The 27452-nt window shown below is 48.6% G+C and overlaps 2 protein-coding genes across 2 annotated transcripts; one reads left to right on the forward strand and one right to left on the reverse strand.

The window, feature by feature from the left end:
- Positions 1-819: 819 nt before the first annotated feature.
- VAT1 (vesicle amine transport 1) lies at positions 820-9731 on the forward strand. The gene is made up of 6 exons (XM_066364078.1): positions 820-1286; positions 5710-5917; positions 6317-6487; positions 6585-6674; positions 7773-8014; positions 8172-9731. The coding sequence occupies exons 1-6, from the start codon at positions 894-896 to the stop codon at positions 8253-8255; spliced, it is 1188 nt and encodes a 395-aa protein (XP_066220175.1). The 5' UTR covers positions 820-893; the 3' UTR covers positions 8256-9731.
- A 143-nt stretch (positions 9732-9874) lies between these two features.
- Positions 9875-27444, reverse strand: IFI35 (interferon induced protein 35). The gene is made up of 7 exons (XM_066364079.1): positions 27230-27444; positions 11757-11873; positions 11106-11253; positions 10927-11033; positions 10642-10828; positions 10440-10546; positions 9875-10219 (listed from the first exon to the last, which is right to left on the reverse strand). Exons 1-7 carry the CDS (start codon positions 27248-27250, stop codon positions 10034-10036), a joined length of 873 nt encoding a protein of 290 aa, XP_066220176.1. The 5' UTR covers positions 27251-27444; the 3' UTR covers positions 9875-10033.
- Positions 27445-27452: the final 8 nt, after the last annotated feature.

The raw sequence follows: 27452 nt of genomic DNA on the forward strand, positions 1-27452 counted from the left end.
TGGAGACTTAAGAGCAGCCCTGGACTAACAGGGAGGCAAGGATGAGTTTCCCCAGCCAAGCGCAAGGTGAAAAGTTTTGGGGGAGCTGCGTCCTCTTGTGGATACACGGGGAGATGGAGATGGGGAGCGAAGAAGAGGCAGATCAAATTGCCCGGAGTGACAGTCCTGCTGCTGGAGACAGAGACAAGCTGTAAAGTCATTTCAGGCTTGATCTAGAATCTAACAATAATCGAGCCAATGTTTTGTGTTTGTATAATATCTTCTACCTTTTAAAAGCTCTTCTTTAAGTTGAGGTTACTCAACTTAATTTTATCTTTTACTCTTGATCAAGCAACATAATCACCATTTTACAGAAGGGAAAATTGAGGCAAAGAGCTTTAACCACCCCCCAAAAAAATTAAATGGAAAGTTTTAAAGACTCGATCTCCCTGCTCCTAGTTTGCCACTGCTAGACCACACGAAATGGGTCACATATGCGTAGAGTTAGAGCCCGAGGAACAACTTGGTTGGTTTTGTCCACTGATGGCTGGCTCTCCAAATCTGATGTTAGCTCAGGTTTTGGGATCGTCCTTCAGACTGCCCCTTAACATATTTTTTTAAACTTGCATAAGGTTTATTATGAATAAATACAAGTAAATCGCGGTCTGCATGACCCCAAGAATGCCCTCACATATGTCTATCTCCTGACATTCCTCGTTTCCCCTTTGCACGCGCCAGCAGACCCCGCACTGTGGCCCTGGCCCTTTAAGGGGGAGCATACGGCCCCGCCCCCTGACCCGCGCCCCGCCCCTCCCGCTCAGAGTCCGCAGCTGAGGCTCATCTAGACGCGCGTCCCGCCTTCCCCAGCTGTGCACCCTGCGTCCAGCTGTGCGCGCACATCGTGAGTCCTGGCCATGTCTGCGGAGAGAGAGGTAGCCAAGGCCGCCGCCGAGGCAGGGTCCACAGAAGACGCCTCGTCCAAGCCCACGAATGCTAAAGCAGCCGGCGACGCTCGGCCACCCACGGCCTCCGAGGAGAAGGCCACAGCGTCGCCGCCGCCGCTGCGCTTCCTGGTGCTCACTGGCATCGGCGGCTGCGACAAAATGAAGCTTCGGAGCCGGCCGGCCGCGCCCCCGGCCCCCGGCCCTGGCCAACTGACGCTGCGCGTCCGGGCCTGCGGGCTCAACTTCGCCGACGTGATGGCCCGGCAGGGGTTGTACGACCGGACACAGCCCCTGCCCTTCACACCAGGCATGGAGGGCGCGGGAGTCGTGATCGCGGTGGGCGAGGGAGTCAAGGACCGCAAGGTGAGCGGACCAGTCCAGAGCAGAGCTGAGGCAGGCCACTGGGTCAGGAGTGGGAGGGCGCCGGGGGTGTGGCAGGGCAGGGGAAACTGGCACGGACCCAGGTAAAGGGGCATAGAAGACGTAGTAGGAAACTGTAGAACTAGATTTATATTTATACTTGGGGCTGGGGGTGGAGGCAGAGTTATCACCCTTTTTCCAACCATTTTTAATTGTGGTCGCCACCCAAAAGCGGCAGTGGCGGTGGATGTGTGGGGGGAAACAATAAGGCGCCCAGGCGCATGCGCGCGATGATTTTACCCCTCCACCCCCCGCCCTGTCCCAGTAAAACCACACCTGTACCCCTGCCCACCAAGCACTCCCGGGGTAACTGTGGTTTGTGATTGTAAATGACGATTGGTGCCTCGTTTCTCAAAAGAGCTTGAGGAGCTATGTAGTCGGGGTTGGGCGGGGGCTCATGGCTGTGCCAGAGCCTTGGTCACATGCAGCCCCGTGGTCTGTGGGGGTGTGAGGCGGCCCCTCCCTGGGCAGGGCCAAGAGATAAGGCACGCCCGTAGTGGAAGAGAGGGAGGCTGCCACTACCCTCTACCCGCCCTACACTGCCAGTCTGATTTCGGTGGGGACCGAATGGGGGAGGTACGGAGATAGGGTTGAGATTGGGTCTCTGAATTCTGTTTTGGACTTTGTGTCCTGTGACTTTGTGGCTGCAGTATCTCCTCCTCCTCCAGTGACTCAACCATTGGGTCACGACCCCTGGGTCTGCCCTTGGGAACGTTCTGGTGAACAGAACCTGCCCCAGCCTTCCTTGTGGAGGACCCTCAGAAACCCTGGCAGTGCCCATTTGGACTGGGATAGGGGTGTGGCACCTGGAGCAGGTTGGCCCAGCTCTGCAGGTCTGTTTCTCCTTTCGTTTATCATTAATCTGGACATTGGAGAGTTCCCAATGAACAACTTTTTGAGAGACCTGGGCTGAGCCTTTACATGTCCTGTTTAGGGGTTTCTCAGGCTCCTCAGGAGAGGCCTCTCACATGCAGCCTTTCTCTTGATCCCTACCAGTTCTAGATCCTAGAACTGGAATTCCTGGTTTTGTTGTACATACAAACATTTATTTGGCCTGACCTGTGGTGGCGCAGTGGGATAAAGCATCGACCTGGAACACTGAGGTTGCCGGTTCGAAACCTTGGGCTTGCCTGGTCAAGGCACATATGGGAGTTGATGCTTCCTGCTCCTCCCCCTTCTCTTTCTCTCTCTCCCCCCCCCTCTCTCTAAAAATCAATAAATAAAATATTAAAAAAAAAAACAAACAAAAAACATTTATTTAAAGGGCTTCTTCCTGGATTCAGCTCTGGCCCCACCCTTCTCACTGATTTCTAAATAATCCCCCTCTTCTAAAGGCGCTAAGAGGAATTTGTTTTTGTTTTTGGTTGGAGGAGTTGTAGTTCATGCTACTGCTGAATGCCACCCACCTAAGTTCCCCTCCCCACACTTTCCACTTGGTAAATACAGGATATCCTGTCCAGGGCAAGAATCTGATTGTAAGAGGCTGGATTCTGTGAGGAGAACCCTTCCTGCCTCTTGATATCAGGGCTGACTCTGCTCTGTGAGGAGGTAAGGAGTGGCCATTAGTTTGTGTAAGTGGTGAACCTTGTTCTGGGCTACACCTGGCACTGGACACCACCCAGATTGACTACTGCACTTTTCCTAGTCTTCTAGTGTGACTGAAGAGACTGCTAGTCCTGAGCCCTGGAGTGGAATGATTTTATTCCCCAGACCTCATCTCAGATCAGTGTTTTCAGGAAAAGATGCCAGCCTGCCCTCAATCCTCCCTGTCAATAGAATGTGGGACCTCTAGGCATAAAAAAGGGTGTAGGGAGAAGTCCTTCCCCCTCTCCCATGGATCCCGAATCTCGTTAATATACAGAATTCCCATCATTCCTGGCAGGGACCAAGACAGACCCAGACTGTCCGGGAACAGCTCTCACACCTCTCTCTCCATGCTCTCCAAAGAGTGAGGAGATACACGCCTTTCTTTCTCCTGAGAATGCCCCCTTCCCCCTGCCCTAAGCTAGAGAAAAAAGTTCTGTTTTCTTTGCTCCCTTTTCTTTTTTTTTTAAATTTTATTTATTTATTCATTTTAGAGAGGATGGGGGGAGATAGAGAGAGAGAGAGAGAAAGGGGAGGAGCAGGAAGCATCAACTCCCATATGTGCCTTGACCAGGCAAGCCAGGGTTTTGAACCGGCAACCTCAGTGGTTCCAGGTTTACGCTTTATCCACTGCGCCACCACAGGTCAGGCTCTTTGCTCCCTTTTCTTCTTCAAAGGAGGCTCTCCTGCAGGTGGCTGAGAGTTAGGAAAATACTTTTTCCTGGTGGGAGAGATTGTGTGGCTCTCCATGTCCATCACTCTGCCCCCCAATCTCTGGGTGAAAATGTCTTCTGGGCCCCCAGGTACTTCTCCCAAGGTGACTACAGACAGCCCTAACTGCTCAGAGATTTTTACTTGTACTGTAGTATGGCCCTTACCACATACTCCCTCTTCCTTCAGTTACTGGATTGGTGACCTCTTCTAGCTACTGTTATTGTCATTACTGTTCTCAGTATTATTAGCTAACACTACTAAGTGTCTACTATATGGCCAACATTTGGTTTAAAAAAATCACTTAATCCTCATAAATGCTCTGTTTTACAGATAAGAAAACTGGGGCTCATAAAGGTTAAGTAACCTTTGCCATAGCCAGATAGCTCAGTTGATCAGATTGTCATCCTGGTGTGTCAGGGTTGCAGTTTAATCCCCAGTCAAGGTCCATGCAAGAGTCAACCAAGGAATGCATAAATAAGTGGAACAACAAATTGATGTCCTTCTTTCTCTCCTTTCTTCTCTCTCTCTAATATCAATGAATAAGAAAATCTTGTTTTAATTGGTTAAGTAATTTTTTGTTTGTCCAAGGTCACATCATCAATAAAGAGTGACAGCTATTTTTTAAACAGAAGCAGTTTGTGGCCTGACCTGTGGTGGCGCAGTGGATAAAGCGTCGACCTGGAAATGCTGAGGTCGCCAGTTCAAAACCCTGGGCTTGCCTGGTCAAGGCACATATGGGAGTTGATGCTTCCAGCTCCTCCCCACCTTCTCTCTCCACCTTCTCTCTCTGTCTCTCTCTCCTTCTCTCTCTCTCTTTCTCTATCCTCTCTAAAATGAATAAATAAAATTAAAAAAAAAAAAAAAGAAGCAGTTTGATCTCTTCAACAATACTTCCATGCTGCCCTAACTGTAAATTTCTTACATCAGAGACCTTACACAATAGTGAAGTCTAAGATCTGTAAAATGCAGATAAGGATAGTATCTACTTCAAAGAGCTGGTATAAGAATTAGTTAAGTATTTATATATAAAGCACTTATAGTAGGTCCTGGACCTTGGTAAACACTCAGTAAAGGTAAGTTGTGCCTGACCTGTGGTGGCGCAGTGGATAAAGCGTCGACCTGGAAATGCTGAGGTCGCTGGTTCAAAACCCTGGGCTTGCCTGGTCAAGGCACATATGGGAGTTGATGCTTCCAGCTCCTCCCCCCTTCTCTCTCTTGGTCTCTCTCTCCTCTCTCTCCCTTTCTGTCTCTCTCTCTCCTCTCTAAAAAATGAATAAATAAATAAAAAAAATTTTAAAAAAAGGTAAGTTGTTACTGTTTTTGATGATATTATTATTATTATCATTATTATTACTACCACCTTAACTACCACTGCTGCTTTGTTACCAGGAAAAGGGCCTTTTAAATTTTGTTAAAAATTTCCCTGACCTATGGCGGCACAGTGGGTAAAGCATCCACCTAGAATGCTGGGTTGCTGGTTCGAAACTCTTGGCTTGCCTGGTCAAGAAATATATAAGAAGCAACTAAGTTGATGCTTCCTGCTCCTCTCCCCTTCTCTCTTTTTCTCTTTCCTCTCTCTAAAATCAATAAATAAAATCTTCAAAAAAAAATATATTGCCTGACCTGTGGTGGTGCAGTGGATAAGGCATTGACCTGAAATGCTGAGGTTGCCTATTCGAAACCCTGGGCTTGCCTGGTCAAGGCACATACAGTAAGCAACTATTATGAGTTGATGCTTTCCCATTCTCCCCCTACTTTCTCTTTCTCTCTAAAATAATCAATAAATAAAATCTAAAAATAAATAAATTATAAAATTTATTGACTGAGAGAAAGAGAGAGAAGGAGAAAAAAACATCAATTTGTTGTTCTACTTATGTATGCATTCATTGGTTGATTCTTGTATGTGCCTTGAAGGAAGACTGAACCTGCAACCTTGACGTACTGGACAACACTCAAACCAACTAAGCTACCCAGCCAGGGCCAAGAGGGCCTTGTACATAACAGGTCATAAATTCCCAGTGGGTGAATGAGTGAGTGATTCAATCATGCTCTTCTTTCATTCTTCAAGGTAGGGGACCGGGTGATGGTGTTGGTCCGGTCGGGCATGTGGCAGGAAGAGGTGACTGTGTCCTCAACCCACACTTTTCCGATGCCTGAGGCCATGACGTTTGAGGAAGCCGCGGCCTTACTGGTCAATTACATCACAGCATACATGGTTCTCTTTGACTATGGCAACCTACGGCCTGGCCACAGCGTCTTGGTGCACATGGCTGCAGGTGACAGGCCCCTTCCCTATATCCCCCCTCCTTATCCCACCCAGATTTCTTTTTAGGCCCTTCTAAGCCGCATGTCTGGACTGTTGTCATGGTAACACCGGGCTGCCTTGGCCTATGGCGCCCAAGGCCTCTGCAGTATTGTTGCCGTGGCAACATTCAGGCACCTGGTCCAGCCTGGAGTGCTATCTGTAGCAACAGGCCCTTGCCCAGTACTCCTTCCTTGCCAGCCACCCTTCCCCCAATTCTCAATCATAGAAATTAGACATGAGTTAAAGACAGAAAGCCTCCAAATGAGCCCAGACAAAATGAAGTTGATGGGCTCGGTCCTTGAGGGGCAAGAATGGAGAGTGGTGGCCGGGTGACTCTATATTCCCTCCTTATGAAAGTGTCTTGCTTCAGGCGGTGTGGGTATAGCCGCCTTGCAGCTGTGCCGTACAGTGGAGAATGTGACGGTGTTCGGGACGGCCTCGGCCAGCAAGCATAAGGTGCTGAAGGAGAACGGAATCACATACCCCATTGACTACCACACGACTGACTACGTGGAGGAGATCAAGAAGATCTCCCCCAAAGGTAGAGTCAGGGTATGGGGAAGCATGGGTCAGAGAGGGAACTGTCTTCAGCTTGGTGGATTCTAATGCTGTTTCTGGGCCTCCTTATTCTATGATAGGCGTGGACATCGTCATGGACCCTCTGGGTGGGTCAGATACTGCCAAGGCCTACAACCTCCTCAAACCCATGGGCAAAGTGATCACCTATGGTGAGTCAGTGGGCTGGAATGGAGAGGGAGAGTGAGGGGAAGCAGGGTGGGATATAGGGCCCAGGGCTTTTGAATAAGAAGGGGCAGGGACTCGGGTGCTCTAGAGAGAGTACGAGGGTTAGGATGGTCCTGGGTGTTGCATTCAGATTGCTGCCTCCTGGGCCCAGCTACTGGCATTTTCTGTCACAACCTTCTTTGTGAATCATAGTATATTCTGGGTTCTTTATGTGCTTGTATTTGGGGATTATTCTTGATGCAAAATCAACCATTCTGCTTTCTCTGTCCTACACTCCTGGGCTTCTTGGGCAAGCTGCCTTTATTTATTTATTTATTTTTTAAACTAGGTGTGTCTTTTTTTTTTTTTAATTTTTTATTTATTCATTTTAGAGGAGAGAGAGAGAGATTGAGAGAGAGAGAGAGAGAGAGAGAGAGAGAGAGAAGGGGGGAGGAGCAGGAAGCTTCAACTCCCATATGTGCCTTGACAGGGCAAGCCCAGGGTTTTGAACCGGCAACCTCAGCATTCCAGGTCAACGCTTTATCCACTGCGCCACCACAGGTCAGGCAAGCTGCATTCATTTAAAAAAATACTTTAGGCCTGACCAGGCGGTGGCGCAGTGGATAGAGCATCAGACTGGGATGCAGAGGACCCAGGTTCGAGACCCTGAGGTCGCCAGCTTGAGCGCGGGCTCATCTGGTTTGAGCAAAAGCTCACCAGCTTGGACCCAAGGTCGCTGGCTCAAGCAAGGGGTTACTCGGTCTGCTGAAGGCCCACGGTCAAGGGACATATGAGAAAGCAATCAATGAACAACTAAAATAAATAAATAAATAAATAAATAACTACTTCATACACCTGAAACTAATACAAAGTAATATTAAATGGAAACTGTAATTGAAAAAACAAAACTATTTCACATAAAAAGAAATAAAGACTAGGACCATTTCTGAGTGAGCTGGAGTCGTTTTGGTCCTGGTAGCCTACAGTTGGGGGATTCTCCTGTCCCTTGCTGACATTGGTGTGGATTGTGAGGGGCTCACAGAGGGCAGGTGAACATGGCACCAGACATGCAGGGATTCATAGGCTGTGTCCTTGTCTCTTAGGAATGGCCAACCTGCTGACAGGCTCCAAGCGGAGCCTGGTGAACGTGGCACGCACGTGGTGGAATCAGTTCAGTGTGACAGCTCTGCAGCTGCTGCAATCCAACCGGGCTGTGTGTGGCTACCACCTGGGCTACCTGGATGACGAGATGGAGCTGGTCGGGGGTGTGGTGGCCCGCCTCGTGGCCTTGTACAATCAGGGCTACATCAAACCACACGTTGACTCCGTGTGGCCCTTCGAAAAGGTGAGTGTGCCAGCTCCACAGGGAGGGCCTGGGAAGGACCCTGGAAGGCCGGGGTCCTGGGGGCAGGCTTCTTGGGAGGAGGAGAGCCTCCTCCTTTAGCCTAGCTCTCTGGAGGGTCTGGATGGCACTGGGAACAGATTCTTGCTTTCCTCTCCAGGTGGGAGATGCCATGAGGCAGATGCAGGAGAAGAAGAATGTGGGCAAAGTCGTCCTGGTGCCTGGGCCAGAGAAGGAGAACTAGGGCGGGGGCTGGGAGACCCTCGGGACCTGGGAAGAGAGAGGCTGGGAAGCCATGTGATGTTGGCCGTGAGACACTCGCATTTCATCCTCTATCATAATGCTCTGCCCTCTCTCCCCCAAAGGTCTCCGTGGTAATGACCTTTTCCCTGCCATTCTTTCTCTGTAGCCAGGGCTGCCCCCTTCCTCCTTCCTGCACTCTGAAGAGGTTGGGAAGTGACCACTTGGATGTCTAGGCCCTGCCAAGGGGACAGGGAGGGTCAGAGGGAGACCGGCTGCTTCCTGCCCCCACCCTTTCCCCGGGCCTGCTGTGCTGCTTTTGTGCCAAGGCTAGCCAATCCCTTCCCGTCCTGTTCTGTGTGCTTCCACCCTGCCTCATCTCCCCTCCTGCCCCTGCCCCACTACCTCCCCAAAGAATTGAAATGTCAGCTCAGGTTATGGGGCCAATCTGTGTGAGTCCAGCATGTCCCTGTTGCGCCTAGTGTCCCTTCAGCCCAGGCCAACCAGCACCCACCTCTGAACTCCTTTGCCTCATTACATGGCCTCGTCCTCTTATCCCCAACTTCTTAAGCACAATTGGGCGTCTTCCACCTCCAGTTTTTCTGCCACTCTTAACCAAGGTTGCCTCTTACACCAAGGGCAGGGTTCACACCTGCTCCCCTGGGTCATGACTCTGTGGGAGGGACACAGAGCCCCCCCTTTCACTGAGTTCTCTGGATTCGTTCTCAGTGCCTTAGCACTGGAGAACCTGTGCTTGTGTATGTGAGGGGGTCCCTGCCTCGTACCTCCTTCTCCACCCCGTCCTCCCCAGTGCCTTCCTTGTTCTGGTGGAGCTGGGGTTCTGCTGCTCCCCAGTCCCACAACACTGCCAAAAATCTGTGTGTGTGCGTGTCCGGGCAGGGGCAGCCCCTAGCCTCCTGGGTTCTGGGTCCCGTCCTGTCTCTCTCTGGAGCTGTCATTTCTTTATCAGTGGTTGAGGAGAAAGAGGTGAGAAAATTTTCTCAGCCTTGCAGATAAGTGTGACGTTTACCAGCCAGAGCTCTGGGAGGCAATGCCGTCTATTTCTTGTTCTGGGACCAAAGTAAAAATTCCAGCACATCCTCGTGCAGTCATGGGAGGCCCTCTGCCGTCCGCCTTCTCAGAGCAGAGAGGCACCTTGTCAAAGTCAGCCCCAAACTTTGTTTACACGGGTGGGGAGATGGAGCAGGGGAGTAAAAAGGGGGGAGCATTTAGGACCTGGGCTGCTGGAACCAAATTGGGGACTTCCTGGGGGTAGGGCTGTAACTCCCTCTGCTCTCTGAGCTGGAACTAAGAAGGGTGTTGCTCCAGCCATTGCCAATGGGAGGTGGCAGGGAGGGGCTCAGCCTCTTCATTGTCTAAACGAGGCCTAAGTGGTGTGAAGTGCGACTTCTGCTTTTGTGTACCCAACCCCATTACCGAAGCTGCCTTTGTGTTTGTGTCAATAAAAAGCCAAACCCTGGATGTTGTCTCTGAGAGTGGAGGGGAAGGTGAGCTGGTGAAGAGCCAGTGCTGATAGTGGAGGCACAGGGCCTCTGCCCTCACCCCAGCCTCCTTCCATGCCCAAATCAGATTTCCTTTCATGAAATGAGATGAGGAAGACGGTCACGTCATACAAGCACTTTTACTGTTTGGGGCAATGTTTCACCACTTGGAGTCCCTGCCCGCTGTCGACTAGAATGATCTCTCTCATCCACGTGCAGCCGACCCCAGCCCAGTGTGAGATCTTGGCAGCTGGGTGGAGGGTGATGAGAAAGGCAGGTCCTAGCCCGCGGTGAAGACCGCCAGGCCTTGCTGTCTTGGGGGCACGACTGTTAGGGCCTGCACCTCTCCTCCCCCACGGGTGGGCTTCTGGAAGTGGATCTCCAGGATGTCGTGCAGCTCCGGGCCGTCCAGGACATCGGGAATATTGAGTACCAGCACCGACTGAGGCACTGGCAGGGACCTGAGCTGAAAAAGGGGTTGGGAGATGAACAAAGGCGCATGGGAGTCAGGGGCTGGGGGCAGAGGTTGGAGCAGGCAGTGCCCATGGGAGCATGAGAGGGGCAGGAGGCCTGGAGAGGCTGGCAGTTGGGCAGGTCAGTGAGGTTTGGGGCTCATATTTTTCCTGGGACAAGCTTCTGGCAGGCAGGTTACCTGGCCAGCCCCCATTCTGTGCCTTCCGACTTACCTCTGCCTTCTGAATCTCTCCACTCATGTAGGGAGAGACTTTCAGCAGGCACTGCTGCCCACCTAATGGCACTGTGAACTGGCCAATCTGACATAGGTTGTGGGCCACTGTGGGGATAGGAAGGGGTAGACCGTTAGCATCAAGGGCTTTCCTCCCGTGAGGCCTGATGCCCCTGCCCTAACCTACCAGGGAGGGCCCTTACCCTTATCCTTCGCAAAGCCCAGCATGACACCGCCATGCAGCAGCTCCCGAGTCTCCACATCACCACCGCCGTTCCTGGTCTTGCCAAAGAAGATCTCCAGCTTGTCCAGCAGCTCCTCCTCACTCAGTTTGAGCCCAGAAGGAAATCCACTGACCAGCACTCTCTGGCTACACATCTTGCTGGTCACCTAGCAGTAGACAAGAAGTGGTCCCAGGCACAGCCCCACTCCACAGGGCCCAGGTGCATGGCACCCCTGCATGTCCCAGGCCTCTGCCATTCTATCACCTGGATGGTTTTCACCATGGGCAGCTCCAAGGGCTGGACCTGCACCCGCAGCCTGCACTCCTCCAGGTCGATCGTATGCTCCTTTTGTTGTAGCACCTGCTTGGCCACTGAGTGGGGAAAGCAGGATCAGTACTGGGAAGCCTCTCAGCTTTCCTCCCAAGGCTTCCCAGAGAGCTCACCCTTGGGGTCTTCGAAGGTGACCAGAGCAGAGCCTCCAGGCAGAGGATAACAGATCTTCAGGTTGGAAATCAAAGACTTGGTCACTTCCCTGCCCTTCTGAGTGTGTCCTCTGAACACCAGGGGGACTTCAGGCACTGGGAATGAGACCTGGGGTTGGGGGGGGGGGAGGCTGAGGCAGACTTCAAGGGTGGGAGAATTCCCCACTCCCACCCAGGAGGAAAGTGTCCTCTGTTCTCTGGAATTGATACCGAGTGCAAGGGAAGAATACATTTATTGGAAGAAGAGCTGGATAAATGAGTAGATGAAAACAGGTCAAGCCTGTTCTGGCACTTTCTACAAGATCCTGGTTTGTCCCCACACAGGCCTATGTGGGAGGCAGCGCCACTTCACAGATAAGAAAATAGGTTCAACAGATTCGGAGAGTTCAAGTAACACACTCAGGTCACACAGCAAGGAAGCCGCTGAGCCAGGAAAGAAACTAAGACCTTCCCAGGTCTTTCCACCAGGCCACACCCCTTCTCCCAGTTTCCCAGGTCTTTCCACCAGGCCACACCCCTTCTCCCAGTTTCCCAGGTCTTTCCACCAGGCCACACCCCTTCTCCCAGTTTCCCAGGTCTTTCCACCAGGCCACACCCCTTCTCCCAGCTTACCTGGTCTTGGGGGCAGTTCCTGAGCTCGCTTTTCAGCTGCTGCAGCTCCTGCAGCCTCCTCTTTAGTCTGGCCTGCTCCTCCTTAAGGGTGTGGAATAGGCTCCCCTTGAAGTGTGCCTGTTAGAGCAGAGGGAACAACCAGGTATCCACCAGTGTTTGCAGACAATGAATGAACCCAGCGGGGGCGGGGGGGGGGGGGGGGAGATGGGGTCCCAGCGGGGGTGTATGGGGGGAGCAGAGTTGTTGCTCAACCCAAGAACAGCCCAACTCCTTTACCCAGCCCCGGCTGGCCCTGGCCCCCTCTACTCAGGACTATGGCCTCGGCAGCACTCTGAAGGGCAGGAGCCTTTGCAGCAGCTAGAGCTGGTTTATTATTGAGATCTAGAGTTTAACAAACACTGATTGGGCTCCTGCTGTGAGGTGCTGGGTACCGACACAGGACAATGGAAGATGAGGGCATAGCCCACAGGCCTGTACAAAACAGTACGCAGGACTGTCCAAGGTCACATGACTGTGGAAGACAGCAGGAGTCTGGAGGAGGGACAGTCACAAAGGGGTTAAGAGGCCTCCATGAGGAGTGTGTGCTTGGAGTTGCAAAATGTCATAACAGTATTAGCTAACATGTATTAAGCACCAACATGTCAGGCATTGTGCTAAGCTATTTACTTTTTAATTGAAGATTTGTTTAAGAGAAAGTTTATTTAGAAAGTTGCAGAGGTAGAAGTGAGCCACATGGGCTGTGGAGGCTCAGGAAACAAATAAGTTGCAAAAGCAAAAGAAGGGCCCCTGGAGCTTAAGGGAGAGAAAGGCAAAGGTAACAGACCTGGAGGGAAGAAGAGGGGGAAGGGAAGGGCGCAGGTGCTCCTGAGAGGGACAGCACCTGTGTGCTAAGCCTTTTTTTTTTTTTTTTGGACAGAGAGTCAGAGAGAGGAACAGACAGACAGAAAGGGAGAGATGAGAAGCATCAATTCTTTGTTGCGGCACCTTGGTTGTTCATTGACTGCATTCTCATATGTGCCTTGATGGAGGGGGCTACAGCAGAGTGAGTGACCCCTTGCTCAAGCCAGTGACCTTGGGCTCAAGCCAGCGACCTTGGGGTCATGTCTATGATCCCACTCTCAAGCCAGCGACCCTGTGCTCATACCAGATGAGCCCGTAACTTCAGAGTTTTGAACCTGGGTTCTTTGCATCCCAGTCCAATGCTCTATCCACTGTGCCAATGACTGGTCAGAAAATGCTAAGCCATTTATACGGATTATGTTCACTCAGTTCTTCCAATAACCCTATGAGATAAATACCCTCTTATCCTTGTTTTACAGATGAGGAAACCAAAGCTCAGAGAGGTTAAGCGATTTTCCCAAAGTAATTCAGCAGTCTGACTCCACACTGCTAATTTGTGCTTTACAGTGAAGAAATCAAGCCCAGAGTTGGGGAATAATTTCCCCAACATCTCCCAGCTTGTCCCTTGACTGTTAAGTTACCCTTTTCACTGTTTCAAGCCTTTCAGACTGAGTGTGATTTGGAGCAGGTCCACAGAGAGCGAGCTGACAACATGGGTAGGGGAATGACACCAGGATAGTGAATGAATGCACCTTTGTTTGTGGGTTGGAGCAGACCTTTGCTGGCAGAGTTCACAATGTGGTTGGGAAGCCTGATACATAAGGTCAGCCCAGAGCTTAAGTGTGAGCTCACTTGGGGAGACGGGACTCTGCCCTGGTCTTCTCTGTATCCCCAGTGCTCAGCAGAGTCCTGGCCATAAAACAGGCATTTGGCAAATATGTGTTGAATGAATGATTGAAGTGAATGAATAATTGGATGGAAGCGTATTACAGAGAGGGTATTGAAGACATTCAGTGAGTTCACTCTATTTTAAGCAGAAGAAAACTAGGGTTTGAATAATGCTGGTTTATGAACAGCGGACTTATTTTTTTCTTTTTTTAATTTTATTAAGTGAGAGGCAGGAAATCATGAGAGATAGACTCCCACATGCAACCCAACCGGGATCCACCCAGCAGGCCCCCTACTGGGATGATACTCTGTCCATCTGGGGCCACTACTTCATTGCTCAGCAACCAAGCTATTTTAGCATTTGAAGCCAGGCCATAGAGCCATCCTCAGCATCCAAGGGCAACTTTACTCAAACAATTCTAGCCATGGCTGTGGGAGGAGGAGAGAGAGAAAAGTGGGGGGTGGGGGTGGAGAAGCAGATGGTCGCTTCTCCTGTGTACTCTGGGAATTGAACCTGGGACTTCCACATGCCAGGCTGATGCTCTACCACTGAGCCAACCAGCTAGGGCTGTTTATATTTCTGTAAACAAGAAGCTGCAGACTCAGTGCCTACAAGGGCCAGTTAGATGACATCAATGAGTCAGGGGAGCCAGTATAGTATGATAGGGAATGGTGGGGCCTGGCACACTGAAGACAGTATGTCCCCGCTAAAGTGGCAACCTCTTCTTAGCTCTAACCATGGTTTTTCACATGGGAATGTGGTTTCAGTATCCCATTTTTTAAGGGAAATCAGAAATCTGGATTTTCTTTTTTAAAAGATGGCTCAGTTACAAAAATATATATATGAAAAAAATAAAATACATAGTCTTCAGTCCATTCTCTTTTTACTTCTGCTTTAAATCTTGATCTAATTGTAACAATTGAAAATCTAACCTGGCCTGTGGTGGTGCAGTGGGCAGAGCATCAACCAGAAATGCTGAGGTTGCTGGTTCGAAACACTTAGCTTGCCTAGTCAGGGCACATACGACAGCAAGCAGTGAACAACTAAAGTGAAGCAACCGCCCTGGTCAGATAGCTTAGTTGGTTAAAGCATGGTCCTAAAGCACAAAAATTGCTGGTTTGATCCCCAGTCTGGACACATACAAGAACAGATCAATGTTCCTGTCTCTCTCTTCCTCTTGCTAAAATCAATAAGTAAAAAATTTTTAAAATTAATAAATAAATAAAGTGAAGCAACAAAGAGCTGATACTTCTCATTCCTCTATATTGTGATATCAATAAATGGACTCTTGAAAAAAAAAAAAAAAGAGGCCCTGGCTGGTTGGCTCAGTGGTAGAACATCAGTTTGGCATATGGATGTCCCAGGTTCAATTCCTGGTCAGCGGTCAGGGAACACAGGAGAAGTGACCATCTGCTTTTCCACCCCTCCCTCTCCCTTCTCTCTCCTCTATCTTCCCCTCCTGCAGCAATGGCTCCATTGGAGCAAGTTGGCCCAAGGGCTAAGAATGGTTCTATGGCCTCGCCTCAGGCTGCTAAAATAGCTCAATTGCCAAGCAATGGAGCAACAGCCCCAGATAGGCAGAGCATTGCTCTGTAGGAAGCTTGCTGGGTGGATCCTGGTCGGGGTGCATGTGGGAGTCTGTCACTCTGCCTCCCCACTTCTCAATTAAAAGAAAGAAAGAAAGAAAGAAAGAAAGAAAGAAAGAAAGAAAGAAAGAAAGAAAGAAAGAAAGAAGAGAAAAAAGAAAGAAAATCTAGTAATTGGAAATGCTATTTAATAATTAGCTCCACAAAAATTAAGTCTTCAGTCCTTTCTCTTTTTACTTCTGCTTTAAATCTTGATCTAATTGTAACAATTGAAAATCTAACCTGGCCTGTGGTGGCACAGTGGATAAAGCATCTACTTGGAATGCTGAGATCATTGTTTTGAAACCCTAGGCTTGTCTGGTCAGGGCACGTGCAAGAAGCATCTACTACAAGTTGATGTTTCCCACTCCTCCCCCAACCTTTCTCTCTCTCTATCCCCTCTCTAAAATCAATAAAAGTGAAACAACTATGAGTTGATACTTCTTGCAACCCCTCTCTGTAAAATCAATAAATAAAATCTTTAAAAAAATTAATAGCTTCATAAAGAGTATTCTAAAGAAAAATTCAGCCTGACCAGGCGATGGCACAGTGGATAGAGCATCGGACTGGGATGTGGAGGACCCAGGTTTGAGACCCGAGGTCGCCAGCTTGAGTGCAGGTTCATCTGGTTTGAGCAAGGGGTTACTCAGCCTGCTGAAGGCCCGCGGTCAAGGCACATATAATAAAGCAATCAATGAACAACTAAAGTGTTACAACGAAAAACTGATGATTGATGCTTCTTATCTCTCTCTGTTCCTGTCTCTCTGTCTCTATCTATCCCTCTCTCTGACTCTCTCTCTGTCTCTGTAAAAAAAAAAAAATTCAGGCCCTGGCTGGGTAGCTCAATTGGTTAGAGCATCATCCCAATACCACAAGATTGTGGGTTCAGTGCCATGACAGAGGGTTTTTTTTTTTTAATTTATTTATTCATTTTAGAGAGGAGAGACAGAGAGAGAGAAGGGGGGGAGTAGCTGGAAGCATCAACCCCCACATGTGCCTTGACCAGGCAAGCCCAGGGTTTCGAACCGGCGACCTCAGCATTTCCAGGTCGACGCTTTATCCACTGCGCCACCACAGGTCAGGCCATGACAGAGTTTTTTGCAAAAAAAGGGAAAAACAATTCAAATGGGACTTTATTTATTTTCAAAGATTTTATTATTGATTTTAGAGAGAAAGGTAGGAGGAGGAGCAGGAAGCATCAACTCATAGTAGTAAGCAGGGGACTTTGGATGTGATATCAGCAGGAAATGGGGAACTAGTGAAGATTTCTGAAAGGAGGAGCAAGGAGACGGACGTGATATTTAAGAGATCCTGGCAGAGATGGCAGGATGAACTGGGGCAGGAACCATAGCGAGAGGGAAACAAACCCAGGCTGCCTGGCTCTAATTTCCACTGACTTGACAGGTGCTGACCTGGGCCTCTGGCAGCAGGCACAAAGGAACACATGTGGGTGAGGACATTTCACAAGGAAAAGGTGTGGATGTTTGTACTAAGGAGACAGGGGAATGAACTGGAGAGGCGATGCCAAGTTGCAGACCTGGGTACCCCAGAGTTTGTATAATGCCATTGCCCCAGCTGGCAAGGAAAGTGAGCCAGTCCAGCTAAGTGCCAGGCACAATTGGAGTTCATCTCACTTAAATATCACAACACTGCCTCCTGTCTCCAACTCCCAATCAAAACTTGTCTCTTATAAGGACACTCTTAAGGACAACACAGGCCAGTTGTAGTCACTTACTTGAATTAAACCATACTGGCTATTTATTTACACAACATAATATGGTTTCTAAATGCAAGCCACTGTCTATCTGGTGCTCAACTGAAAAAAAATTGCAATCTACTCTACATTGAACTCATTGAGAGACTGTAAATTCTGGATACTTTTGGTAAGTAGATAATTAAAAATTTTTTTCATTTATTAATTTTAGAGAGAGAGGAAGGGGAAAGTGACAGAGAGAATGAGAGAGAGAGAGAGAGAGAGAGTGAGAGAGAGAGAGAGAGGAACATCCCTCTATTCCTTTATGTGCCCTGACTGGGATCAAACTGGTAACCTTCATGCTTTGGGACATTGCTCAAACCAATTGAGCTATCTGGCCAGGGCAGTAAGTTCATGATTTAAGGTTAACTTATTATTATTATTTTTAAAAGATTTTATTGATTTATTTTTAGAGAAAGGAGGGAGAAAGGGAGAAAGGGGACGAGGAGTGGGAAGCATCAACTCTTTGTTGCTTCTTGTACGTGCTTTGACCAGGCAAGCGTAGGGCCTCAAATCTGTGACTCCAGCACTCCAGGTTGATGTCTTATCCAGGCAAAGTTCTTCTTATTTTTTTTAAATTTTTTTCTTTTTTAATTTTTAGAGAGGAGAGAGAGTGAGAGAGAGAGAAAGAGAGAGAGAGAAGGGGGAGGGAGGAGCAGGAAGCATCAATTCCCATATGTGCCTTGACCAGGCAAGCCCAGGGTTTTGAACCGGCAACCTCAGCATTCCAGGTTGACGCTTTATCCACTGTGCCACCATAGGTCAGGCCTTTTTTTTTTTTTTTAGAGAGAAGCAGGGAGAAAGAGACAGAGAGACAGGAACATCAAGCTGCTCTGACCGGGGAATCCAACTGGCAACCTTTGGGCTTCTGGACAAAGCTCTAATCAACCACCCAGCTATCCAGCCAGGGCAATTAAAAGTTAATTTTGACTGCATACATTCTTCTGCCTTACTTGTTAAGTTTGGAACCTAACCACCCCATAAGATAAAAATCTCATACTAACGCGTTGGCCGGGCGTGTATATCCCGGGTTCGATTCCCAACCAGGGCACAGGAGAAGCCCCCATTTGCTTCTCCACCCTTCCCGCTCTACCTCTCTCTTCCCCTCCCACAGCCAACACTCCATTGGAGCAAAGTTGGCCCCAGAGCTGAGGATGGCTCCATGGCCTCCACCTCAGGCGCTAGAATGGCTCGGATTGCAGTGGAGCAACACCCCAGATGGGCCGAGCATCGCCCCCTGGTGGGCATGCCAGGTGGATACTGGTTGGGCCGATGCGGGAGTCTGTCAGTCTGCCTCCCTCCCACCCCTGCTTCTCACTTTGGAAAAATATATACAAAAACAAACAAAAAAAATCTCATAGTTCACCATGGGAGTATTAGGAGGCAATTTAGCACAAACTCTGGGGCCAAACCTCTGGGGCTTACATCAGTTCCTCTTACTACTGCAAGTTTTGAAACTTTCTGTGTCCTGGTTTCCTCACCTGTAAAATGGACATGATAGCAGTTTCCACCTGTACTTAATTTTATTTAGAAGTAGTTTCTGTCACATAAGTGCTATGTTATATATTTTCTATTTTAATAAACTCCATTTTATAGATGAGGAAGTTGAGGTTCATCAAGGTTAATTAATGCCAAAGTAAGTCAAACCTAAGGCTATTGAAGACACATAAGGTTGGGGATAGGACTTGATGGATAAGACTGGGTTAGAACAGCATGTGGTGATGGTTGAAGCCAAGAGGATGGAAGAGCTCTCTGAGGAAAAGAATCTTAAAAATGTACTCATCGAACCTGACCAGTGGTGGTGCAGTGGATAGAGCATCGACCTGGGATGCTGAGGTACCAGGTTCGAAACCCTAAGGTCTTTGGCTTGAGCATAAGCTCACCAGTTTGAGCGTGGGGTCACTGACTTGAGTGTGGGATCATCGACCTGACGTCATGGTCACTGGCTTGAGTGTGAACATGACCCCAAGTTTGCTGGCTTGAACAAGGGGTCACTGCAATCAATGAACAAACAAGGGTCCGCAACTACAAGTTGATTCTCCTCATCTCTCTCCCTTCCTGTCTGTCTTCCTGTCTGTCTTTCTCTCTCTAAAAAAAAAAAAAAAAGATTAAAAAAGTAAATGTAATCTTCGAGGATACCTCGTCAGGGGTCAGGAGAGAATGCAGAGAAGCAGTAGAAGACATGGTCAGAGATCAGGAGGGCCAGGGTCAGGATTGGGAAGTGTCAGACACAAAGGAGGAGGAGGGATGAAACTGGAGCTGCAAGGAAAGGACTACCAGGCCCTGGCTGGATGGCTGAGTCGGTTAGAGCATCGTCCGGAGCGCAAAGGTTGCTGGTTCAATTCCCTGGTCAGGGCACATACAGAAACAAATAGATGTTTCTGTCTCTTTCTCTCTCCCTCTCTCTCTAAAATCAATATATAAATTTAAAAGGGGGCCTGACCAGGCGGTGGCGCAGTGGATGGAGCGTCTGACTGGGATGCGGATGACCCAGGTTTGAGACCCCGAGGTCGCCAGCTTGAGCGCGGGCTAATCTGGTTTGAGCAAAAAGCTCACCAGCTTGAACCCAAGGTCGCTGGCTCCAGCAGGGGGTTGCTCAGTCTGCTGAAGGCCCACGGTCAAGGCACGTATGGGAAAGCAATCAATGAACAACTAAGGTGTTGCAACGCGCAATGAAAAATTAATGATTGATGCTTCTCATCTCTCTCCGTTCCTGTCTGTCTGTCCCTGTCTATCCCTCTCTCTGACTCACTCTCTGTCTCTGTAAATAAATAAATAAATAAATAAATAAATAAATAAATAAAATTTTAAAGTAAATAAATAAATAAATTTAAAAGGGGGGGAGGGTACTACCAGAAGGCCACTCGCTTGCTACTCACTTGCTTACTCATTCACTCACTCAACAATTGGCATTTACAATTTGCCAGGCCCTGTTTTAGGCTCTGGGGACATAGACGTGAACAAAATAGACAAAACTTCCTTGTGGAGTTTACATTCCAGAGGATGAACCGGACAATAATCAGAAAAAAATAAGTAAAATGTACATTATGTTACTGGTAAGTGTTATGGATAAAAATAAAGCAGGGAAGGGACAGAGCATGTTGGAGGACAGTTTTCAATGGGGTTATAAAAATAGGCCTCACTGAGATAGCTCATCATACACTTGAAGGAGAAGGAGCACACCCTGCATACATGTGGGGGAAAGTTCTATGCAGAGGAAACAGCATTTGCAAAGGCCCTGAGGTGGGAGTTTATCAGGTGTATTTGGGGGATAGCAAGGAGGCCAATATGGTTGGAAAGAGGGAGTGAGGGAGAGTGGTTGGAAATGAAGTCACAGAAGAAACAAAGTTGGATCATGTGGGGCGTTTTACCTGATGTAAGGCGGGAAGCCACAGGGAGGCTTAAATGTCAAGAGGATTCCTTGGCTGTCTTGTGAATACAGTAGACTGATGTGGGGAATTGGCACAAGCAGAGAGACCACTTAGGCGGCACTACAGCATCCAGGTGAGCAGTGTTAGTGACTTGAACCAGGTGGTAGCAGTGGAGGTCGTGCGGAGTAGTCAGGAGTCTAGATAGACTGGAGTTGCTGATGAATCAGAAGTAGGATGTGGAAGAAAGAGAGGAGTCTAGGATGACTCCAAACCTTTTGATCTGAGCAACTGGAGGGAAGAAGAATCATTGCTGAGATGGGAAAGACTGTGGGTGAAAGAGATTTGGGGTGGAAATTTAGGGGCGTATTTTGAACATGTTATGTATGAATGCCTATTCAAGCTATCAGTCTAGATGTGTAGTGGCAGTGGCCTCTACTGACCTAGCTCAGGGAAGAGGTTTAGGCTAGGAGTATAAATTTGGGAATTATCCATGCAGAGAGATTTAAAGTCACAAAACTAAATGAGAGCAATGGGGGTGGGTGGGTATAAACAGAGCTGATTTCTGTCCAAGCGCTGATTTCTGGGGCATCAAACACTAAATGGTCAGGGGAACAAGGAAGAACCAGCTGAGAAGAACGCAGAGGAGTGACCAGTGAAACCTGAGGGAGAAGAGAGGTCCAAAGAATGAAGAAAGGTTTCAAGGAGGAGGAGAGCTAGCAGTTGTGCCAAAAGCTGCTAAACCTGCTAAGATGAGGAATGAAAATGACCACGGAGACTAAGCAACAAGAAAACAGTCCTGCTTATCATAAGGAAATGGTCAGAAGTTCATGTACAAGAGTTCTTATTATTGTAGCCTTGCTTACAACAGAAAATGTCCAACCACAGAGGAGTAGCTAAATAAATATAAAAGCCTGACCTGTGGTGGTGCAGTAGATAGTGTCAACCTGGAATGCTGAGGTCACTAGTTCAAAACCCTGGGCTTGCCTGGTGAAGGCACATATGGGAACATATGGAATTTGGTGTTTGCTGCTCCTCCCCTCTTCTCTCTCTCTCTCTCTCTCTCTCTCTCTCTCTCCTAAAAATGAATAAATAGCCCTGGCCGGTTGGCTCAGTGGTAGAGCATTGGCCTGGCGTGCAGGAGTCCTGGGTTGGATTCCCAGCCAGGGCACACAAGAGAAGCACCCATTTGCTTCTCCACCCCTCCCTCTCTCCTTCCTCTCTGTCTCTCTCGTCCCCTCCCACAGCCAAGGCTCCATTGGAGCAAAGTTGGCCCGAGCGCTGAGGATGACTCTATGGCCTCTGCCTCAGGTGCTAGAATGGCTCTGGTTGCAGCAGATCAACGCCCCGGATGGGCAGAGCATCACCCCCTGGTGGGCATACCGGGTGGATCCTGGTCAGGCACATGCAGGAGTCTGTCTGACTGCCTCCCCGTTTCCAACTTCAGAAAAAATAAATAAATAAAAATAAATAAAAATGAATAAAATCTTTAAAAAATATTATGTAACAGAAGCTCCAAAGAACTCTTCTTCTTGGATGCACCTGGCAGGTGGCCGACTTTGGAGCCCAGGTTGAGGCTTCCCCTTCTGGTGATGTGTTCCTCCATTGTGTGGTGAGATTTGTACTTCCTCTTAATTCTCTTTTTCTTAGTCTATTGCTTTAATTAGCTATTTCTCTAGAGCCCAGGCTGATGTTTCTCCATCTGGTGATGCTGTATACCTTATTGTTGTGTTGGTTATACTAAGCTTTTCTTTTATTCTACTTTAGGTTACATAAGTTCAAACCCCTTTTGATTGTCCCTTGATTATTTTTATTGTTATTAATCATAACTAATTTCCCCCTAAAATAAAAAAATATATATTATGTAACAATTAAAAGACATTAATGAAGAACATTTAATGACATGGAAAAATGCTCACAATAAGGCAAAAAAGCAAAGTATAAAACTGTAGATACGCCAGACTGGGCAGTGGCACAGTGGATAGAGTGTCGGACTGGGATGCGGAAGACCCAGGTTCGAGACCCTGAGGTTGCCAGCTTGAGCAAGGGCTCATCTGGTTTGGGCAAAAGCTCACCAGCTTGAGCCCAAGGTCGCTGGCTCGAGCAAGGGGTTACTCGGTCTGCTGAAGGCTCGCGGTCAAGGCACGTATGAGAAGGCAATCAATGAACAATTAAGGTATTGCAATGCGCAATGAAAAACTAGTGATTCATGCTTCTCATCTCTCCGTTCCTGTCTATCCCTCTCTCTGACTCTCTGTCTCTGTAAACAAAACAAAACAAAACAAAACAAAAAAACCTGTAGATAGCCTGACTTGTGGTGGTGCAGTGGATAAAGTGTTGACCTGGAATGCTGAGGTCACCGGTTTGAAACCCTGGGCTTGCCTGGTCAAGGCACATATGGGAGTTGATGCTTCCTGCTCCTCCCTCCCTTCTTTCTTTCTCTCTCTCCACCCTCTCTAAAATGAATAAAGTCTTTTTTTAAAAATTTGAGCCCTGGCCGGTTGGCTCAGCGGTAGAGCGTCGGCCTGGCGTGCGGGGGACCCGGGTTCGATTCCCGGCCAGGGCACATAGGAGAAGCGCCCATTTGCTTCTCCACCCCCCCCCCCTCCTTCCTCTCTGTCTCTCTCTTCCCCTCCCGCAGCCAAGGCTCCATTGGAGCAAAGATGGCCCGGGCGCTGGGGATGGCTCCTTGGCCTCTGCCCCAGGCACTGGAGTGGCTCTGGTCACGGCAGAGCGACGCCCGGGAGGGGCAGAGCATCGCCCCCTGGTGGGCAGAGCGTCGCCCCTGGTGGGCGTGCCGGGTGGATCCCGGTCGGGCGCATGCGGGAGTCTGTCTGACTGTCTCTCCCCGTTTCCGGCTTCAGAGAAATACAAAAAAAAAAATAAATAAATAAATAAATTTTTTGAAAAAAAAAAACTGTACATAAGGTAGGATCCCTATTCTGTTGATTTAAAAAGTTTTCATTCGGCCCTGGCCGATTGGCTCAGTGGTAGAGCGTCGGCCTGGCGTGCAGGAGTCCCAGGTTCAATTCCCGGCCAGGGCACACAGGAGAAGCGCCCATCTGCTTCTCCACCACTCCCCCTCTCCTTCCTCTCTGTCTCTCTCTTCCCCTTCCACAGCCAAGGCTCCATTGGAGCAAAGTTGGCCTGGGCGCTGAGGATGGCTCTATGGCCTCTGCCTCAGGTGCCAGAATGGACCTGGTTGCAACAGAGCAATGCCCCAGATGGGCAGAGCACGGCCCCCTGGTAGGCATGCCGGGTGGATCCTGGTCAGGCGCATGCGGGAGTCTGTCTGCCTCCCTGTTTCCAACTTCAGAAAAAAATACAAAAAAAAAAAAAAGTTTTAATTGATAAGGATATTTATTAATGCATAAAACTCTGGGAAGACAGACACCAAAATTTTATTGATAAAGGTTGTCTCTCAATAATGAATTTAGTGTGATAAAAAAAAATCATTTCCTGGGGCTTGCCTGGTTAAGGCACATATGGGAGTTGATGCTTCCTGCTCCTCCCCTACTTCTTTCTCTCTCTCTCTTCCCTCTCTAAAATGAATAAATAGCCTGACCAGGCAGTGGTGCAGTGGATAGAGCATCTGACTGGGATGCGAAAAACCCAGGTTCGAGACCCCGAGGTCGCCAGCTTAAGCACAGGCTCATCTGGTTTGAGCAAAAAGCTCACCAGCTTGAGCCCAAGGTCGCTGGCTCGAGCAAGGGGTTACTCGGTCTGCTGAAGGCCCCCGGTCAAGGCACAAATGAGAAAGCAATCAATGAACAACTAAGGTGTTGCAACGTGCAAAGAAAAACTGATTGATGCTTCTCATCTCTCTTTTCCTGTCTGTCCCTGTCTATCCCTCTCTCTGACTCTCTCTCTGTCTCTGTAAAAGTAAAATAAAATAAAATGAATAAAATCTTAAAATAAACAAAAACAGTTTCAAGTTTCCTTAACTCAGCTTCCTTCTTTACTTTTTAATATGTAAAGGCCCTTTAAGAAGTTTTATCAGAGAGGTAGGACTGAGGTGGGGGTGAATGAAGTTGGTCCTAGGGAACTGGGGTTTGAAAAGGTTGGTGTGCTAATTTTTTACTACATTAATATATATATGGTACCTGCCCTGGCTAGATAGCTCGGTTGGTTGGAGCATCAACCCAAAGTGCACAGGTTGCAGGTTCGATCCTTGGTCAGGGCACATACAGGAACAGATCGATGTTCCTGTCTCTTTCTCTGTCCCTTCCTCTCCCATTAAAATCAATAAATAACAATTTTTAAAAATGTATAGTACCACCTGACCAGGCGGTGGCGCAGTGGATAGAGCGTCGGACTGGGATGCGGAAAGAACCAGGTTCGAGACCCCGAGGTTGCCAGTTTGAGCGTAGGCTCATCTGGTTTGAGCAAAAAAAAAAAAAAGCTCACCAGAGACAGAGAGAGTCAGAGAGAGGGATAGACAGGGACAGACAGACAGGAACAGAGAGAGATGAGAAGCATCACTCATCTGTTTTTCGTTGCGACACCTTAGTTGTTCATTGATTGCTTTCTCATATGTGCCTTGACCGTGGGCCTTCAGCAGATCGAGTGATCCCTTGCTCGAGCTAGCGACCTTGGGTCCAAGCTGGTGAGCTTCTGCTCAAACCAGATGAGCCCATTCTCAAGCTGGCGACCTCGGGGTTTCAAACCTCGGTCCTTGGCATCCAGTCTGACGCTCTATCCACTGCGCCACTGCCTGGTCAGGCCCTAGTTTAATTTTTGCAGGTAAATATTCTTTTTTTTTTCTTTCTTTTAAAGATTTTATTTATTTTAGAGAGGAGAGAGAGAAAAGAGGGGTTGGAGCACTCCCATATGCACCTTGACCACGCAAGCCTGAGTTTTCAAACCAGCAACCTCAGCTTTCCAGGTTGATGCTTTAGCCACTGCGCCTCCATAGGTCAGGCTAGCAGGTAAGTATTCTTTTTTTTTTTTTTTTTTTAAGATTTTATTTATTCATTATAGAGGGGGGGGAGGAGCAGGAAGCATCAACTCCCATATGTGCCTTGACCAGGCAAGCCCAGGGTTTTGAACCGGTAACCTCAGTGTTTCCAGATTGACGCTTTATCCACTGCGCCACCACAGGTCAGGCCAGGTAAGTATTCTTATGAGGAAGCTTTCCTATAATTTTCATCTTATAGATAAGGGAATGGGGCTTAGATGACAACTTTAGAGTGGCTAATAATCTGCCCAGGGCCACACAATTGCAGAAACCAGGATTTGGAACCAGGCAGGTTGGCTTTAGAGCCTGTGGTCTTTCTTACATTTAAAGAAATAAAATTAAATTTTTCTAAGTGAGAGCTGAGTGTTATCTGTTACTGGGTAGTATCAGGGAAGAAAAGACTGAAGAAACTAGAGAGGGGAGGAGATTCATTCACTCAAGTGCTGTTTATTGTCTACTGCACACCAGGAACAGTGGTAGGTATCAGGGCTCAAGAGTCAACAGGCTGGACCGGGATCGGTCCGCACAGAGCTTAGTTTGGTATGACTAAGGGCATTCACGGGTCAGGAAATGGGGGGCAACAGGCAGGGGCGAGGCTAGTTCTCAGTGGAGCTACACTTTTTCCTCTGACCTGGACGAGGGCCCAAGGTTGAGATGAAAGTATAAGGAGAGGGAGAACTTGTTGGGGAAGATCTCATGAAATAAGAATGTGAGCATTTCTTCTTTTTATTTTATTTTATTTATTCATTTTTATTATTAGAGAGAGAGGAGAGAGAGAGAGAGAGAGAGAGAGAACAGAGGAAGAGCAGGAAGCATCAACTCCCATATGTGCCCTGACCAGGCAAGCCCAGGGTTGTTTTTTGTTTTGTTTTTTTTTGTATTTTTCTGAAGCTGGAAACGGGGAGAGACAGTCAGACAGACTCCGGCATGCGCCCGACCGGGATCCACCCGGCACGCCCACCAGGGGCGAAGCTCTGCCCACCAGGGGGCGATGCTCTGCCCCTACGGGGTGTCGCTCTGCCACGACCAGAGCCACTCTAGCGCCTGGGGCAGAGGCCAAGGAGCCATCCCCAGCGCCCGGGCCATCTTTGCTCCAATGGAGCCTTGGCTGCGGGAGGGGAAGAGAAAGACAGAGAGGAAGGAGAGGGGGAGGGGTGGAGAAGCAAATGGGCGCTTCTCCTATGTGCCCTGGCCGGGAATCGAACCCGGGTCCCCCGCACGCCAGGCCGACACTCTACCGCTGAGCCAACCGGCCAGGGCAAGCCCAGGGTTTTGAACCAGCGACCTCAGGGTTCCAGATCGACGCTTTATCCACTGCACCACCACAGGTCAGGCAAATGTGAGCATTTCTTGCCCTGATCGGGTAGTTTGGTTGATTAAAACATTGTTCTGCCTGACCTGTGGTGGCGCAGTGGATAAAGTGTCAACCTGGAAACACTGAGGTTGCAGGTTCAAAACCCTGGCTTGTCTGGTCAAGGCACATATGGGAGTTGATGCTTCCTGCTCCTCCCCCTTCTTTCTCTCTCCCCCCCCTAAAATGAATAAATAAATAAATAAAAATTAAAAAAAAAACAAAAAACATTGTCCTGATATGCAAAGGAATGTACTGTATGTATGGTTCAATCCCCAGTCAGCGTACATACAGGAACAGATTGATGGTTCTGTTTCGCTCTCTCCCTTTCTCTCTCTCTAAAGACAAAAAAAAGAATGCGAGCATTTCTTAAATGTTTAGAATTGTCATTAGAGCAATTTTAAAAATTTTAGGTCACATCACTCTTTGAGTATCTAATGGAAACTATGGATTCTCTTTCCAGAAAATGAACATTCACACAAGAGATTTATCAGCTCCTGAGGTGCAGGTTATGAGGTGAGGCAAAGGGTCAGGGGACTAACTCCACAGAGGAAAGGAGATCCCAGCCACATTTCTCCGCAGGACTTCAGCAGGTTTAAGAGATGGACCAGGAGAGGCTAGGCCACCGGCCCTGCCAAGAGGAGTGCCCCTCTGCTTCTCCCCTCCCCCAACACCCTGCTCCTCACTTACAGCATCTTGAGTCACTGACATGGGTCTGGGATCTGGTTGGCAAGAGCCGAGACTTCAGAGCTGGAAAGAGGCAAATTCCACCCCTTGCTTCTTCTGTCTCCTGAGGAGATTTGATCTCTCCAGCAGAGCCTGAAATGCTTCGGAATGCTTCGGACTGACCTGCCTGCAAGCTCTTTGCTTCCACTTTCATTTCTTCTAAATCCCTGCCCTTCGCTGCTCCCAC

This window comes from Saccopteryx leptura, chromosome 2 (genome assembly GCF_036850995.1).
Source record: "Saccopteryx leptura isolate mSacLep1 chromosome 2, mSacLep1_pri_phased_curated, whole genome shotgun sequence".
Taxonomy (NCBI): domain Eukaryota; kingdom Metazoa; phylum Chordata; class Mammalia; order Chiroptera; family Emballonuridae; genus Saccopteryx; species Saccopteryx leptura.

What these genes read in the sequence shown, in the direction of transcription:
- IFI35 (XM_066364079.1), bottom strand. Translation starts at nt 27,250, where the DNA reads ATGTCAGTGACTCAAGATGCT. An exon ending in TGTCAGTGACTCAAGATGCT is followed by an intron (nt 11,874 to 27,229) that starts GTAAGTGAGGAG and finishes CTGCTCTAACAG; the next exon opens with GCACACTTCAAGGGGAGCCT. An exon ending in GGAACTGCCCCCAAGACCAG is followed by an intron (nt 11,254 to 11,756) that starts GTAAGCTGGGAG and finishes CCCCAACCCCAG; the next exon opens with GTCTCATTCCCAGTGCCTGA.
- VAT1 (XM_066364078.1), top strand. Translation starts at nt 894, where the DNA reads ATGTCTGCGGAGAGAGAGGTAGCCAAGGCCGCCGCCGAGGCAGGGTCC. An exon ending in AGGGAGTCAAGGACCGCAAG is followed by an intron (nt 1,287 to 5,709) that starts GTGAGCGGACCA and finishes TCATTCTTCAAG; the next exon opens with GTAGGGGACCGGGTGATGGT. An exon ending in CAAGAAGATCTCCCCCAAAG is followed by an intron (nt 6,488 to 6,584) that starts GTAGAGTCAGGG and finishes ATTCTATGATAG; the next exon opens with GCGTGGACATCGTCATGGAC.